The following is an 18,169-nucleotide window of genomic DNA, read 5'->3' on the forward strand; positions in this document are numbered from 1 at the left end:
GTGAGGCGGCCGCGGCCTCACCTCCCGGGGCGGCGCCCGCGGGGCGGGGCGGAGGCCTGAGCAGGAAGTGGAGGCGCGGCGCGTCCCGGGCAGGCTCCCACGCGCGAGTCCACCGAAAACCAGAGGACGCTGGTGGGCTCCAGCCTGGAGAGATTGGGGTCGGAAACTCACGGGGTCGTGGGTAAATCCTAAGGTGTCATGTACGTGTAATCATCTTTAAAAGTTGGGCGAGCTACTGTGTGCACTTTCTCGTCCGTAGTTGGCAATGTTCAAGTGCTGACGACCACAGCAGTTTCTCGGACACCAGTGGCAAGACTTGAGGGCCTTTTCTCAGGGCTCCCTTCTAACACGAGCATGCGACCGGGCTGGCAGATTTCAGAACTTAATACATTTTCTTCAAAATCACACGTTACTGAAGCCACTGACCTAAGAGCCATCTCGTCCTGGGAAGACACTGCTGTCTAGAAGTGATGGGACGTGAGTGTTGTCATCTTGATAGGGTTAGGTAGACAGACAGAAACGAGCAGGACAGGCCCCGCCCGGTTAGGAAGCCCCTCGTTGCAGCTCCCACTCGGGGCCAGACCCCTTGCGGCTGCCCCCACTCGGGACCCCGATGCCTTACTGGCCGGCAGGGCTCCAGGCTCACACGGGCCCCTGATCCAAGGGATGTATTATCAGAAGCTAGAGAGAGAGACCACCCTGCGTACCGGAACACACGCCCTGCTCCTCAGGGCCATCGTCCTGGGCTCGGACAACCTTGGGGGCCAGACGGGAGAACGAGGCACTGGAGAGGGAGAGGGGCATCTGCCCGTAGGAACTGAAGCTCGCACACAACGTAGGGAGAGGCTGCACCCTCTCTGGGCTCAGCCACGCCGTGCCTCGGCGTGCACTCGCTCTTACCCGTGAACTTCTTGCTGTCCTGTGCTGCACAAACTCTGTCTCGTGACTGAATTCTTTCCTTCAAGACAGAACCGACGTCACAACAGGCTCCGGTGGCTCTGAGGCTGGGCTCTCCCGACAGGAAAGTGAATCCTCCAGGCAGCCTCAGCGTCACACTGCTTCCCCCGTTCCTCCCGCAGCCACGGAAGCCAGGGGAGTGAGTACCTTAGTTGGGATACCTCAGGTGTTACACTGAAAAGCCGGCAGGAGGCCTGACTGCTTTTATTCATACCAGGGACGTGTACAGGAGAATTGATGCTGGTAAAATACTAGTATTAACACGATTTCTTTTAAAACTCCAAGTTTCAAGACTGTGGAAATAATTCTCTGTCTACTGTTAACTTTCATGTAGAGTTAACTGCTAATTTCTGAGGTATTTTCGTTTGGATTTTGCATTTCATGGTAAATGAAGTAGGTAGCTGGAAGATTCCTGGGCATCAACTTGATTTCAAGACATTTTTTTTCTTACAAGTAAACTTTTTTTTTTTACCAGACTCAGTCCCACATGGAAACAATGAATCCAAACACTAGTTTTTAGAGGGGCCTCTAAGTTTCAGTAAATTGCTAACATTTCATTCTCAGGACTTGGAGGCCGCCGGTTGGAACTCTAGGAGCAGTCGTCCCGGGTGGTGGGGACACCTAGCCGCGGCTGTGAAAACGACAAGCAGCTATTATTCCTTTGCAAACAAACCCCTATCTGTGCTGCTCAAGCGTGGCCCAAGGACCAGCAGCGCTGGCACCGCCCAGAAGCTTGTGAGAAATGCAGAATCTCAGGCCCCAAACACACTCCATCAAAATCTGCATTGTAACCAAGTCTTTCTAAGAGAAAATGGGCACCCAGCACCTTCAACTGAGTCATCTGAATGGGACTTACCTTTGCAGGAGACATTTTCCCCACCCTGTTGAAGGCAGAACACACCTGCCTTGAAGACAATCTTGGGGTAAAAAGTCTTTATCTCCAAGTAAACTTGGCATGTTTTAAAAAGCAAAGTCTAAAAACATAAAATGAAATGTTTCACAGCTCCTTTAACATCCACGCCACAGAGCAACTGAGGCCATCATGCAGGCAAATGAGACTATGGTCTTGAGACAGGGCACAATCGCCAATTTTTCTGGTGACCCAGGTGCTGACAACAGAGTTCCAGCCCAGAGGCTCTGCTTCTGGAGTCAGGGGTCCCACACACATCAAGCCTGGGCCAATTGCTGCTTCCATGTAGGACCTGCCTTCCTCTCACCCTCCCGATCCCCAGGACTCTTACCTGCCCCTTATTTCCACTGTAATTAACTTACATCATGCCTGAGGCACTTGGTGCTTCACAAGCAGTTCTCTTCTGCTAGGACTACAGGCCCTTTGAGGAAAGGGACAGTCATTACCATCTGGATGACATCCACCACAGCTCGCAGTGCCCAAATGTCTGCTGAAGACCAAATACTTTACAAACTGTGACAGTACTGTTATCCCCTGGGATTTATATAGCAACTCACCTTACAAAACCCACCCATACTACACCAGCGGTTATGACCACTCTGGTGTCTAATTCACAAAAAGGGCTGCGAAAAATTAGTTATAGGCAAATACACGGGTAAAATTTGTCCCCAATGGAATCACACCCGTCCCCCTACTCCCAGCTGCCTTTTTCAAGCTTTAATAGCAGTTTTTCTGATATGCCTGAGAAGTAAATGAAGACTGGAAAAGGATCGGATGTGGTAGGTGAGAAGACGTTCTTCAGCCTCCCATCGGTATTCCAGTATGAATGCCAGAAACCAGCGCACACCACAGTGCTGCCCATCAACTAAAAACGTCTTAAGAATCTGCTCAGTTGTCTGGTTGAGGTTTATGATGCTAGAGTTTCATTTCAAAAGTTGAAAATCTGGGTGTCCTAACAACCATAATCAGGGCACCTGGTCTTCTCTTCTGTGCCTTGATGGTACCGCGTAGACAAGTTCTTCAGGATTCAGAATTCTTTACCTCTAAAGAAGCTGCAAGAGGGTGGCTGGATGGCTCAGTTGGTTAGAGCGCGAGCTCTCAACACCAAGGTTGCCGGTTCAATTCCCACATGGGATAGTGGGCTGCGCCCCCTGCAACTAAAGATTAAAAACAGACTGGACTTGGAGCTGAGCTGCGCCCTCCACAACTACCTAGATTGAAGGACAACGACTTGGAGCTGATGAGCCCTGGAGGAACAGTTTTCCAATATTCCCCAATAAAAATTTAAAATAAAATTAAAATGCTGCTGAAAGAATGGAGTCACTACTACTGTGTTTTCCCGAAGAAAAGACCTAGCCGGACCATCAACTCTAATGCATCTTTTGGAGCAAAAATTAAGACCTGGTATTATATACATTATATTATACTATATTATTATATAGACCCAGTCTTATAGTAAAGTAAGACCAGGTCTTATATTAATTTTTGTTCCAAAAGACACATTAGAGTTGATTGTCCAGCTAGGTCTTATTTTCGGGGAAACACAGGAAATACACAAAAGCACCCAAGAAATATCCTGTGGAAAATTCTGGTCCGGTCAAAAGCTGGTATGGGCCTTCTGAAGACTTGTGGGGAAGCATAAGGGCCTTACTCATCAGATACCGTGAAACGGTTCCCTGTGGAAGTTTAGTCTGTGCAGAAGATGTAATCTTCTGTTCCCTAACAAAACAGGTAGAAAAGAAAATACTGGAAATATCCTGAAATGGAGGAAAAAGGAGGAAAACATGTACATCAATACTTATTAAAATCTTTATTCATATTGTTTTCAGAATTGAAACCATGGAACACATTAGAAATTTAGGTGCACATCTGTCTTGATTGGTATCTGGCAAGCACAACCTCTATTTGTGCAACAGCTCTGAGAGGAAATCCTTGGCAGATCAAAACAGGGTGGTGGTTTTTAAACCTCTCTTTTAAGCAAATAAATTAGCTTCCCAGTAAGTTATTCCCAGTTCCCCCCAAAACGTTTTATATTTGTGAGTAACACCTTCGTTCCTTAAAAACCTGTGGCAGTATAGTACCCAGTCCCTACCTTTTCAACCCAGACTTGAGGAATCGGAGGGAGAAAAACTGGCCTTCCCTGTAAACAGGTTGCATGAAGTCAGCCCTGGCTCATTTGTGTGCGTAGCCAGGGCTCAGCAAGTGTCTGCTGAAGGAATGGTCTTTATGTCACTGAGGGTCCACTCTCGGAGACTGAGAACCTTTTGCTAGCTTCAAGTTCTTCAGCAACGTAAGTCAATGTTTCCCTGTGTCAAAATAAATATGGTTTTTCTTGCTAAAATACATATGACTATATACATACAGATAGCTTTACTCACGTTTTCTGAAGCTCAAGCTCACTCATCCGAGACAGCTCATTGACAGATGCTGTCTTACCATCATCGAGGTGTGGTCATTTACTGGTCAAATAATAATACAGAGGCCATCGAGAAGGGAGGTTGAAGGAATATGGTAGATGGGAGAGGGAAGCCAAAAGCCTTTTTCTTTTTGAGTAAAGATGGATTTCTTTGGAAGAACATGCTGCCCTCAGGTGACAGTGAAAAACTGCCATGTGTAGGATTCATCTTTCCCAAAATAACATGCAATGAATGTACCCAAATTCTCCCATTTCCTTCTTAAATTTCATTTGACATATTAATCCTGAGTGCAAACAAAGAGAGCTGCCTTACTAACACATTACTGAATAATACTCTGAGCAAATCAGATCCTGCCTATTCATTTGTTTTGCACAGAAAATTATTTTGGGACAAACCCACAATATAGCCTCATGTTAAAAAAGTTTTAGAATGAAACCTCTATACTTATATTTCCCCACTCAAACTCTAGAATAAACATATTTAAGAAGTACGAGGACCCGACATGGCAGTCAGTTCTGATTTTCCTTGTTTTATAATATTAAGCTGTATCCACACCAACTGTTAGATATTAGCTAGGCATACCCTACTTTGGAATGACCAAAAACCTTTCCAATGAGTTGTTTGACTGTAATAGTGCTGGATTCTAATAAATAAATCATAAAGAGGACAGTGTTACAAATCTTTTAAAAAGATATCTACCTCTTTTTTTCAGACAGAATTTAGCATTTGTGAATTTTAGGGCTACATATTTACGGTCAATTTTCTCCAAGATTCACCTAAACACACTTTTCCAGCTTAATCCGATCCTGACTTAGAACACAAATGTATATTCTTAGTGCCATCTCACATCACTCTATTGGCATAATTCTAACTTTAACTACCATAGATCTGAACACCTTTAAGATCTTGAATTTTAAAACAACAGCGAGAGAGAATGAAATTATACAATTTCAGCAATGGTTTACACAAGGGTGAGACATTTCCAAAGCGGCTTTCCCTTCTGTTCTTTTCCTTAGCAGAATTTTCGGCCTTTAACGTTATGAATAAAGCTCCCAGTTTGAGAACAGTTCTCATTCATTTCACTACAGCATAATAAAGTGTCTGAAAGAACATGAGTCCATAATTTAGTTCAACTAACACTTACCAAGGAGGGTGGCACTGACACCCTCCCATCTCCCGCTAGCCAGCTCCCTGACACTTTGGGGTACGTACTAAGGTATCCTCAAGCTCAGTTGTAAATTTCTCTGGACTCACACAGTACGTGGCCTTAAAACTGGAATCAATGCCTCCTTTTAACACAATTTCACTGTTCTGTGCTACTATCTGTCTTCTTAAATTCAATACCTTTTTTTTTTTATAACTGAGCCCATTCTTGTGTACATCTCAAAATGTATATACAAAGCACAAAAGTATCCTAATTTCATGCTATTTTAAAGTACTTACAGGTTACTCAGTTATCACTCAATGCCAGGACATTGGGGCATAACTTCTAAACTGTTTTTAAAAAGGTGGTTGCTTGAAACTGGTCTCCAGTGGCTGGCATTGAATGTCTTCAACCACACTGTTTAAATATTAGTCTCTGCCTGACAGAAGTGCCCACCGGAACAGCACCGACAAGATGCAGGATGAGAGCACATAGCTCAGAGCACAGGGGCACACAGGCCTGTCGTCCTCTGGTCCGATATTCTGCTACAACTGCTTACACGGCAAATCTCTTGGCCAGAGCCCAGAACTACCTGTGTTGTAGCAACCTGAAATTTGGGAGTGCCAATGTGAGACATAAGAACAGTACTACATCATGGGTTCAGAACTCCGAACAAGATCAAATGATGAAATTAGGGTTTGATATAAGTCAAAATCTTAAGGCTCTTCCTGGTACAACCTCCTTCATTTTAAGGCTCAGAAGGCTTAAAATCTTTGTTTCCAGTCTTCCGCATGGCTCAATCTTAAGACAGGTCCAGCCACCAGCAGTATGTGCGTTAGCAACTGGAGGAGGAGCTGGCTTTTCTCACAAGAAAGGCACAAACAGGATTGCCAATCTCTTGGGGACAGCAGCTTCAAATGCCTTAAAGGCAGAGGTGGAAATTCATTCCAGAAGAGAAATTAGGATGGCAGAGATCACAGGCATCCTAACTCTTACTCAAGGTATTACTTCAGTTTGCTTTGTTAATTTGGAAAGGATTTGCCTCCTTTGGGCAAAAGGAAAAAAAAAGTCTCTATGAGAGAATCGTGTTTGAGTTGTAACAATTGTTCTCTAGAGACAACTTTTTGGTTAATCTGGACACAACTGTGAGAACGCAGACTTGACTTAGGTACAAGTCACACTGACTCTTACACACCTTAAGAATGTGAATACAGGGAACCTGCTTTTCAGTAATTCAGTCTTCTCCCCAGTTCCAGTTCTCCCGAGTGGATCTGTCTCTCTCCTTCCCGCCTCTAAGAATGATCAGAAGCACCACCACCTGATTCCTTAAAAGCCCAAACATCTTTCCTGCTTTTGTCCTTCTTCTTCTACCTTAGAAAACACATCCCCTCCAACAGAGCATGCTCTTTTGGCTCAAAAGAATGCCAGGTTCTACTTGCTGCCACTCCTCAGGAGGCAGTAAAATTCCCAATTTGACTAGTCCCGGTAAAAAAGGACTCAGGAGATCGCAAAGTGTTTTCAGAAAACCCACAGGTGTGGCAAAAGGACTTTAAGGACGAACTCAAAACACACCCTCCAGAACCAATCCGAACGTCGCACCCTGGTCTGTCCCCTGGCATGAGAATGCAGACTGACCAGCGCTGACACCCACTGCTAGAATGGGCAGTGCCGAGGAAGTCCACGGGTGATTCAGCAGGAACATTTCCATGGCCGGAACTTGTAGTCTTTGCGTTAGTTTCTACTCCAGAAAACACCACAGAAATCCAAGGCCACCCTGCCCCCTATCACCACAACTTGATAAATGGCTGCTGGCCATTTCCAGTCCATCTCACACCATTTGGAATTGATTGTGCTGTTTCTCTATCTTTGTAAAAAGCAGTTTCACTGATTTTGTGTTGAGATTACAAGTGGGAGAGAGGCATCCTGTCTTCCACCAGCACAGTGTCCATCCCGAACTGGTCAGTGCACTGCTTCACGGTGCCCAGGACACTCAGGAGCCGCTGGTCCACGGCGTCCAGGTGAGGCTCGGAGAGCACTGGCGCGATGGGGTCATGGGCCATAGCGGACATTAAGGCAGAGCGCAGCCCACTGGTCTTCAGGTAGTTCAGCCTGTTCCAGGTGGAAACCCGGATGCTGGAAGAAAACGTTTCAGGACGGGTTACGTAAAACCTCTCACTATCAAATGGAGTTTAAAGCTTGCTTGGAAGACAAAAGTAAAGAAATAATTATGTACAATATCTCAACTAAAGAAATCATTATTAGTACGTCACATTACCACATTTGGTAATTTTTCTAGGTAATCAGAGATATATACAAAGATTTACACACATGTTCACTGTGCTAACAGGGAAAACGTGACCCAATCTGAATGTCCACCAATTGGTAGTTAAATAAGTTATGGCTCATCTATTCAAGGAAATACCACACAGACATTAAAAACAGTTAAGAAAATTTAGTGGCATGGGAAAATGTCCATGATATAATGTTGGGTGGGGGGAAAGTTGGAGTCAAAACAAACCGTTTCACTCCAAATCTGTGGGGAAAAGAAAATATGTATACACACACACACACACAGAATGAAGTCATTACAATGTTAACAGAAATTATCCTTACATCTTAATGGGTAATTTTAATTTTCTTCTATGTTTTTGAATATTAAAAAGAATTTACCGTTAATATTATGAATAGAAAAAGGTTATTGTAAGGCCACCTATTTTCCTTAATTATTTCACCAACTAAAGAGGACCTTTTGGTTTTCTCAGAAGAAAAGTACTGCTTTCCCTGTGGGTACTGTGGGAATTACTAGGTATGCGGAAAACTTGTACTCTAAAAAAGGCAGCCTGTTCTGCAACTATTTAAAAAGATCCACCTTTGGTGCAAGCATGGGAAGGACAAACAAGCACAGAGGCAGTGTGGTTTCGCTATTCTAATATACTACAAATGTCCAGAGGATCAGAGCTTCCCGTGTGTGACTAAGGTACCACTTAACCACCTCTCAGCTCCAAATTCACTGCTCATATATGGCCTGCTATAATGGACAAGTTTCATTTAAGCATCTTTCCTCTTAAACTTTCTCAGAAAGGGGTTCTCCAGCTATTTCCGGCTGCAGCACAGTGGGCCAGTAGAGCGTGGGGGAGGCCACCAAATGGAGCGCTGCCCTGGCCACATTCCTAGGGCAGGCCCTGGTGATCTTGCAGCCTTGGCCTGGTGAAAACCTTCCTGAGGCGCTCCTGACATGGAAACCAGTACCCCAAAAACCACCTCCCCATTGTGGTGTCCGAGTCCCTCGGCAGACCCACAAACGTGCCCTCCCTACAGCCAAGAGCGTTTCTACTGAGTTGTCCCTCCCATGTGAACACCAGTGGCTGACTGCCAGTACACCGCTTGTACTCTGGATGGTTGACAGCCTGTATCGCTTGTATTCTGGATTGTTGACCGCCTGTACCCCACTTGTACTCGGGATGGTTGATCGCCTATAACGTGCCTGTACTCTGGATGGTTGACTGGCTGTACCCCATTGTATTCTGGATGGTTGACCGCCTGTACCCCGCCTGCATTGTGGAGAGCTGCTTCCTTCCCGCCTGTAAACTTATCTGCCATCCAGTGGGCTGAACTACATCTGCTGCACTGAGGTCCAAATCCCAGCCTTGGAGAGGGGGTACCCTTCCAAGTTTGTCCTTCCTTGGGTGCTCGCTGCCCTAGTTTTCTTTTATAGTCACTCTTGTATCAGAGTTAATTCTTTATACTAAACTTTCCTGTTTAACCCATCATATCCTTTCTCCTGATTGGACCAGATTGACATCAATACAAAAACATCCTCCTTCAAAGATACAGTTTTTGACTTGTATGTATCACTGCTTCCCAATATTAATGAAGATAATTAAGGGTTGCCTGGGTAAACACTTTCTGCAGAACATTATAGCTAGTAAAAAAAAAATGGAGAAGAGAAGAGAAGAGAAGAGAAGAGAAGAGAAGAGAAGAGAAGAGAAGAGAAGAGAAGAGAAGAGAAGAGAAGAGAAGAGAAGGCCAGCAGCCAGGAGGGGCCGTCTTACATGGTCCCAGTGTGTCTGGAGTGGACCAATAGAAGTGATGCCCCCGGACTTGCATTGCTGTGTGGATCCCAGCTGACTCAGTGCTCACACTTTAAAATTTTACCAGCAATCATGATCTGAAAAGGAGCTCCTTAGAGCCCAGTCTTTATCTCATTTTCTTGATTTACCTTTTAATTTATTTGTTCTCTACCACAGACTTTTTTAAAAATCAGGTACTAAATACCTATCGGAAACGTTACTTGTGGTTTACACAACTTCAAATTAAGATATGCAAACCACAGAATGTCTGTGGTGGTGAGAAGACTTGCTATCACAAGGTAAACACAGTACAGCGACCAGGGACACAGATTGCACTAGATTTTTTGGGGGGAGAGGTCTATAATCTGGCATTAAAACAAAGATGGATATACATTATTGAACAGACTGAAAATTTCCATTTGTATAAAGCTCGAAATGAATTCTGAGTATTGGGTTACCTGTCTCCACCTTTCCCTGATCCCTCATCTCAGGATCTTAGGGGGTTCTGGGTTGGAAAAGCATGAAAAGCACTGCTCAAGTATTAGGAAGTTTTAAGGTCAAGAAAACTGATGCACTGTGACCTGCGCCTGGAAAGGAAGGCAATGCAGGCGCATGCATTTGATGTGCGTAACTTACATGCAGCACTGATAGAGAGGGGCAAGAATGCTTCTCTCATCCAGCGAGGGGTTTCCAAAGCTGAAAATGAAATGAAAGCTTAGTGAATTCGGTGGAAGCACCAGATCCCTTCTTAGCAGCAAAGCAAAAGCAAATTCTGTAAGAAACCCAAATATGATCCTAGATAATTTCATGCTCCCTCAGCTCAAATCACTAAAATTAAAAACAAACAGGGCACGACCAAGTAGACACAGGATTCCTAACATCCTGTACTACAATATCAAACCACTATAATCATGTACAAGGATCCTTCCTCCTGCCAAGATACTGCAAGGTGCTGAAGCATAACTCGGTTAACAATGGCATCCACACACCAAACAGAGAACCTGAAGACCTCCAAACCTGAAAAGGTTTTAAGGGTTGGTGGAGAAATTAAGGCTATTCACATTAGGTTCCCATCAATAAGCAGATGGTCATTACTTTGTAAAAAGAAGCTATACTTGTTTTACTCCAAAATGACCAATCCGAAAAGATCTGGATTATCCTACTCCCTACAAGTACTACATGGACAAAACCAAACTGGAAAAACTACTCACAGAGGCTGAGAAAACTGTTTCAAAGTATGTGTACAAACGATCTTAGCAGTAATTCAGTTAGAAAAGGAGAACTGATTCTAGAGAAAGTTTTAACCTTCCATCCTTTTCCCAGACACACACCTTTAATAGCTGGAGGGTCTGGTAGCTCTCAGCTATTATTAATGTAGGCCCTCAAATAATAAATGGCAAAAGCAACTATTTCAATGTATATTTCCACAATACTCATGATCTTTAAAAAAGAAACACATCATTTTTATAAATAAGGACAAAGGTTTTCAGGAATGTATACAGCGCTGGCTAGTACCACCTGCTTTGCTGTGAGAGGGAGAGGCAGTGTTTGCCAGCCTCTCACTTTCTGTAGCTGCCATCACCTCTCACAGAGCACGAGGCCCCTGGTACTCAGTATCAGCAAATGCTGCCTTAGCAGTTTTTGCTGAGGACCCATCACTGAGCTTATTCTCAGCGACCAATGTTAACAGTAGCGACCTCAAGCCAGAATAATTCTGGGCTCCAAAGAAATATCCTATTTGGCAAACACTTATGAAGTGTAACTAAAAGCGTGGTACTGAAGTGGGCTCCATGGAGACTGCAGGGTGCAAAAGGAAAATAAAACGTGCTCTTCAAACAGCTCAGACCTAAAAAAATAGGACATTCCATTTATTCAAAATTAATAAAATTATCCTATTAAAAATAAAAGTAACTTGTGTTTATATAGAATCACTAAGCAACTCCTCTTCATCTCATGAGAGCAAAAAGTCTGCTATAAAAAGAGCAAAACAGGGCTGGCCCAGTGGCTCAGGCAGTTGGAGCTCCGTGTTCCTAACTCCGAAGGCTGCTGGTTCGATTCCCACATGGGCCAGTGGGCTCTCAACCACAAGGTTGCTGGTTCAACTCCTCGAGTCCCACAAGGGATGGTGGGCAGCACCCTCCGCAACTAAGATTGAACACGGCACCTTGAGCTGAGCTGCTGCTCAGCTCCCAGATGGCTCAGTTGGTTGGAGCGCGTTCTCTCAACCACAAGGTTGCTGGTTAGACTCCTGCAAGGGATGATGGGCTGCGCCCCCTGCAACTAGAAAACAGCAACTGGACCTGGAGCTGAGCTGCTCCCTCCACAACTAAGAACTGAAAGGACTTGACTTGAAAAGAAAAGTCCTGGAAGTACACACTGTTCCCCAATAAAGACCTGTTCCCCTTCCCCAATAAAATCTTAAAAAAATAAAAAAAAATTTAGAAAAAGAGCAAAACATTCTATCAAAAAAATTAATGTTTTAAATTTCATGAACCTTTGAATAGAATAAATTTAACAGTAATCAAATTTCATGTTCTATTAAATATGTATTTTTCAAGATTCTAAACACCATAGTCAAGAAAGAATGTGAGTAGTGATAAATCAATGACCTTGGTTTCCAGTTGTCTATAAAGAGAATCATAAGCGTCTTTGGCTTATGGGAAAAAACCACTTTTCCATTTTTCAAAAATCAGAACCCAAAATAAGACAGAGGAATAGGTGCCAACAGCGAAGACCCTGAGCAGAAATGGGAAGGACTTTTTGTCAAGTGTATTCTGGGTTTTTCCAGGATACCTTAGAAACGTCCTTCTCGTCTACACAGAAACCCCTACCTGACCAGCGTGGCCCTGCTGGTCCTACCTTTTGGCATTATCGAGAAGGATGAGCATACTGGCGCCTTCATCGTCTTGAAAACTCTCATAGTGATGGCGGTCAGCATTGCCAATCAGGTAATCAAAGACCGCTGTGTCGATGATATCCAAGAGGCGCGGGCCGGAGTCATAAGGGGACGTCTTCTTCACAGCATCACAGTAGCTCTCATCATACTCCCACCTGGAAACAAGCGGCATCACCAGGGTTATTTACCAAGAGCCATCACCGCCCCAGTCTTCTCTGCGTAAACACAGAGAAGACAAAGCCCCTCCCTAACAGATTTGCCCAACCCTCCACTGTTCTTTTCAGTCTCGGACAGAACCCCTGGCACCTAGCCAGGAACAGGAGAGAATCAGGTCGTGGCTCACGGAGTATTTACCTGGCTAGTTTGCCCTCGCGGTAAGTCCTGCCCCAAGGGTGTCGGTGTTTCTGCAGAGGCCACACATCTGGAAGCCAAAGTGTGACAGAACCCTCCATTGTGTCTCCATCTGCACAAGCTGGCTCTGTTTCTCGGCAGTAATAACACTTTCCATAGAAACAAGTGTTATTTCCTAGAGGAGAGAAAGGAGCCAAATAACACTTAAGGAAAAAAGGAAGATTCCAAGTTCTCCCCAAACAATGTAGAAGAGAGAAGTTAAGTAAACAGACACTGTGAAAACCAAGATTCTGAACTTACATTTAAAACATTTGTTTATTTTCTGTATAGGTAACAAAAGCACATGGTATAAAAAAAAAAATCGAAAGGTGCAAAAGAATATATGAAAAAGTAAGTCTCCTTTTCTCTCTGTGTCCCTTCTGTCCAATCTCGCTCCCAGGAGTCCATTACTGTAATAAGAATCTTTCTGAACTCGCTTGAAGTAATGTCCTCTTCTGTTTCGTCAGGGCTGAGATTTTGGCCAGAGCACCCAGAGGAGGGAGAGGGGCATGTACAGGGAGGGTGGGGAGCGTCTACAGGGTGGACACACCGGGCAAGGAAGGGGGTGAGTCACGTCCCAGGCAGGATGGAGCAGGATGGTGCGAGATTTCATCATGCTACTTTGCATGGTGCACAACTGAAACCTTATGAATTGCTTATTTCTGGAATGTCCCATCCAATATGTTCACCAAATTCTCTCTATTATAGAGTTATCTCTTAACTCTTTCTATCCCGTCCTTGCTTTACTTCTGATTCGTACTGCATATGAATGCCCAAGTGCTCTCATCTCCCAATTCTCCCTTCCCAATGCTGCCACAATTCGTTTTCTAAAATTTAAGCCTGATTTCTCCATGTTCAAACTGTTTTAGGGCCTCCCAGTGTCCCAGGAGAAAGTCTCAACTTGTAAGCATGGTATCCGAGTCCCTTCGTGACACTGCCCTGACCGCTGCCTTCCTCACTCCCCAGCCCCCCACGCACCCTTCACTGCAGCTAAACTACACGGTCTCTTCTCATCACCCTGGTCTGTGCTGTTCTCCACGTGGGACAGGGTTAAGTCAGCCCGTGAACTGGATGCGAACACATTTTAATTTTCATTAACTTCTACCAGGAAGTAGAAGGAAACAGCATTTCCTTTCATTACTATGGTAAGGAACAAACCATAGCAGTATTGCATTATCTGACTTTTTCACCAGAAGAATCACCGATTTTTTATACCGTAGTAGCACTGTGGCAGATATTATAAAGCCCACTTCCATTCAGTCTCAAATTATGGTAGTTACAAGATCACTGCTAGTCTTTGTTACTTAATGCGTTAAATAACGAAGCACATATGACTACATCACAAATTTGCTTTTTATAATTTTCAATCACAAAATACTTCAATATTTTTGGCTTCATAACTTATGTATTTGAAAACAGTATTTTGAGAAAGGCTCCCTAGGCTGCTCTGGACTGCCACAGGAGCCTCTGGCACCAGAGGTGAGGAGTCCAAGCAGGGTGTGCTTTCCCACTGCGTCTTCCCACGGGGTTGCTGCGCTCCCTGTAAGACTTGGGCGCCGTATCACCTTCACTATCACCCTGGCCCTGACTTCTAGGCCCTCCCCAGCCCCTCCACCCTCCCAGAGGCCCCCTGTCCATGTCTGGCTCCCTCATGAGACAAAGCTCCCTGAAGACAGGACGGTCTCATCGATTTCTGTATATTCAAGCTAGAGCTCAGAGCCTGCCACACAGAAGGGAAATAAATTTTGGTGAATAAATGAATATAAAAGAATATAAGCAAATGAACTATTTTAGAGTCTTAAAATCTCGGTTTGAATCCTAACAATTATAATAGTAGCTTTGTGACTTTGGGAAAGTCACTTAACTCTTTTAAGCCTCTTTCTCAGGTATGAAATGTGGCTAAATTTCCCCTACCTGCTGTAGGGGAAGAGGATCAAATAAGGCAACTATGTGAAGAGGATCAAATAAGGCAACTATGTGAAAGTGCTTTGCCAAATTGCAAGGGATACACAGAATTCAGGTATGATTTTATCAAGGGACCTAGTAGTACATGTTTTAAACACTGTGCTAAGGCCAGCCCATTATTTAAGACCTACCTCCAGCCAAAGCTCTCCCTGCCTGCTATGGGATGAATGTTTGTGTCTCCCAGAATTCACATGCTGAAGTCCTAATCCCAGTGTTTGCATTTGGAGGCGGGGCTTTGGGGAGAAGCCCTCATGATAGGATTAGCATCCTCAGAGGGAGAGACATGAGAGTTCCAGCCACGGTTTGTGATACCTTGTTACAGCGGCCCGAACAAAGACACAGCCCTACGCTGCGGGTGTATCCAGCTCATTCCCCAGATGTACCCACCAATGCCATGTGCTTTTAGGCCTTGATGGCCTCATGCCCACTACTAGTTCCTATTATTCTGCCCAATGCCCTTTCCTCTTTACGGCCTGGGTGCTCCTACTGATTCTCCAATACTCAGTCCCAGTGTTAATAGCCTCCTCTACAAACCTTTTTCTGGCCCTTTCCCTCCCCACACCTCACACACTTATATGAGAATTACTCTCTGAATCTCGAGAGAGCAGGGACTCTGGCCTATTCTTCGTGGCCTCCTCTCATCCATCAGGAATTCACGTTTGCCTGAGCATAAAACTGAACAAGCAAAAGTGATTAGAAAATACATAAAACAAATCAGCGCCACTGCATGCTTTTGGTTATCTTTAAGAACAGCATAGCCCAGCCTTGTAAGTTTAAACTCTGATGAATCTGTCACAAGGCTTTTCAATATTCAGTTTCACCTCATTTTCAATGTAAATCCATTCACTCCAGCAAAGCAAGGTGAAGTTCATTTCACAATGTGTGTTTCAAGTCATGTAACGCAGCGCACTGTGTCATTGAAAATGTCACCATGAAGAGGCTGGGACCACAGCACCTCTGCATTCTTCCCATTCTCACGATGCACACAAGAACAGGAGTGAGAATTTTAGCTCAGGTCCCTTACCTCGGAGTGAGATAACAAAGCAGAGGCCAGAGGGACCGTAGCCAGGTCATGCACATGAGTTCTGGACTAACCCTTGCAGGGTAGGAGGCGGCAGTGGTGATCCCCGGGCCGAAATGCAACCCTACAAGGGAATTTCTGACTCTCTTACTGATTTGCCTTAAGGTTTCCTCAGTTGTAAGGAGACAGGAGACAGTCCCAAGAAAGTACATGCATGTGAAAAAAACCACCAAGCCTATGATATACAGACGGTAACAGATTTAGGCCAGAATTTGAGTTTGATATTTAGCTTAAGATCAAGCAGAAGGAAATAAAGTTATGAGCTACTTAAACTATCAGTAACTGATCTCACTTCCTACCTCATAGACATAACCAAGTACACCTTAGGGAAAACTTTCAATTTCCTGCCATCTACCTTTCGATCCATTTCCCTCAGTAACCTGAGAGCAAGTTGCCTGATTTGCTTCTGTACTCCCCTGAGTTCTTCAATTCCTAGAAGTCATGAACCAGTTTTTTCAATGATGCCCCATTTCACTTAGAAACTACCCCCATCTATAACCTTACCTACGGTTAGGAAGGTGCTTAAGAGCTGCTCCGTGGCAACAGGCTTGATTTCTGTCCGCAGATTAACAAATCTGCCAACCACCAAGGGGGCTCGGCGGAAACCCAGAATCCTGGTTTGGAAGGATGAACAGGAGAGAAAAATCTTTGGAGATATATCTTAAATAGTAGTCTTAAAAATTATGATTAATCATGTTAGATGTATAAAGGACTTGTTGATAGGTAAGTAAATATTTTTTAGAGGTTATTTATGAGTTTAACCTCAAGATGTATGTAATTTGTTTTAATATACACTTTAGCAAAAAGGATAAGGCAAATCCACTGCTTGTTCCAGGGAGTGGGTAATGGGTTCATTATATTATTCTCTCTACTTTTGTTTATTAGGAAGTTTTCATAATAAAAATTTTAAATAAATTTTAACAAATCATTAAAAAACACTGGGCCTAAACCCTTATTTGGGTTCAAAACTTTGGATAAAACAGTACATTGACAGAAAATTATACAGAGAGAATCTAAAAGGAAAAACCACCATGACAAATTAAATACAGATACATTGGAAGATATTTCTCTCTAATGGTCTAAAAGTACAACCTTATGGTTGAGCACAATCATTTAAAAAAATGAAATTTCTTGTTTAAAAAATACACATTCACTGAAGTTGGAGGGGCAGGATTCGGAACACAGAAATTTTATAATGAAGAAAATAAAGATCACCCGTAATTCCACAGTCCAGAAATAACTACTGACATTTTGGCCTACGAGCATTTTTCCTTTACATGTACATAGAAACACTCACTGTAGTGTATATATACACATAGCATGCAGTTTTGTATCCTGTTTTTCACTGATACTATATCATGAGCTTTTCCCCATGTCATTAGAAAGCCTTTAAAAATGGCTATGCAATAAATAATCTACTGGTTAGGGCTGTTGACTGTCCTAAATGCAATCTCACAAAAGCAAAGAGATCAACAGATTTGTCAAAATAACACAAAACTTGGGAGAACCTCCTGCGACCAGAGAAGGTGGTCAAATTCTAATGTAACAGAGAAATAGCAACCCAGAACAGGAAAGTGTCAGGAGCCGCAGATGGGAAAGAAAGATGGTAAGTATGTTTTCTCCTCACTGACCACTGCCAGGCCAAGACGGCAGGCAGCTTAGTGCCAAGGAGCCATGCCACAGGCACTTGGGCCTGGCCGGGTGGCAGTGAGCTAACGGGATAGGGCACTGGGTAGAGCGTCTTTCAGATTTTGAGGTAGGGAAGGACTTCTACATACAAGACCCCCAGAGGACAAGTCATAATATTTAATTAAGTCATAATATTTAAATAAACATTACATTTAATTAACACAATAGCAATTATTTCTGTACAAAGACAACTTCACGCTAAGTGAACAAATAGGTGTGCTGTAAAAAGATAAGGATACTAAATTTTGCTAATAATTGGGGAAATACAAAATAAAATAATGAGATACCACTTTACATAGATTAGTTTAACAAAAATTAGTATGTTGGATAATACAAAATATTGGTATGGATACGGGAAAATGATCTTCATGCACTGCTGGTACCTGTCAATAGGGAAAAAGGTAGGGGTTTGGAAATGAAGAAAACAGGGAACCAAATGAGGTCTTAGAAAGATTGATTCTAGTGTTCCATCAAGTGAGAAGTATGATTCACCCAACTGTTTCCCACTAGGTCTGAAGAGGCAGTGAAAATCCATGGGATTGTGAACAAACATTTATTCAACATTTCCCATAGCATTAGACGTTTAGATGGCTACCGGTTTTTCACTTCTGGAAATGCTACAGCTAAAATAGTGGTACATGTATCTTTGA

At 43.6% G+C, this 18,169-nt stretch overlaps 1 protein-coding gene across 5 annotated transcripts in view; it reads right to left on the bottom strand.

The window, feature by feature from the left end:
* Positions 1-3,662: 3,662 nt before the first annotated feature.
* FAM20B (FAM20B glycosaminoglycan xylosylkinase) overlaps positions 3,663-18,169 on the bottom strand; it is a 33,971-nt gene continuing 19,464 nt past the window's right edge. For all 5 annotated transcript variants that reach the window (XM_081026169.1, XM_081026173.1, XM_081026171.1 and 2 more), the window contains 5 exons: positions 16,335-16,444; positions 12,749-12,920; positions 12,358-12,549; positions 10,135-10,194; positions 3,663-7,561 (listed from right to left, as the gene is read on the bottom strand). In XM_081026169.1, the coding sequence (XP_080882295.1) occupies positions 7,330-7,561; positions 10,135-10,194; positions 12,358-12,549; positions 12,749-12,920; positions 16,335-16,444 (766 nt within the window). In that variant the 3' untranslated portion in view covers positions 3,663-7,329. The remainder of the gene's footprint in view (positions 7,562-10,134; positions 10,195-12,357; positions 12,550-12,748; positions 12,921-16,334; positions 16,445-18,169) is intronic.

Source organism: Rhinolophus hipposideros (assembly GCF_964194185.1).
Source record: "Rhinolophus hipposideros genome assembly, chromosome: 19".
Lineage (NCBI taxonomy): Eukaryota > Metazoa > Chordata > Mammalia > Chiroptera > Rhinolophidae > Rhinolophus > Rhinolophus hipposideros.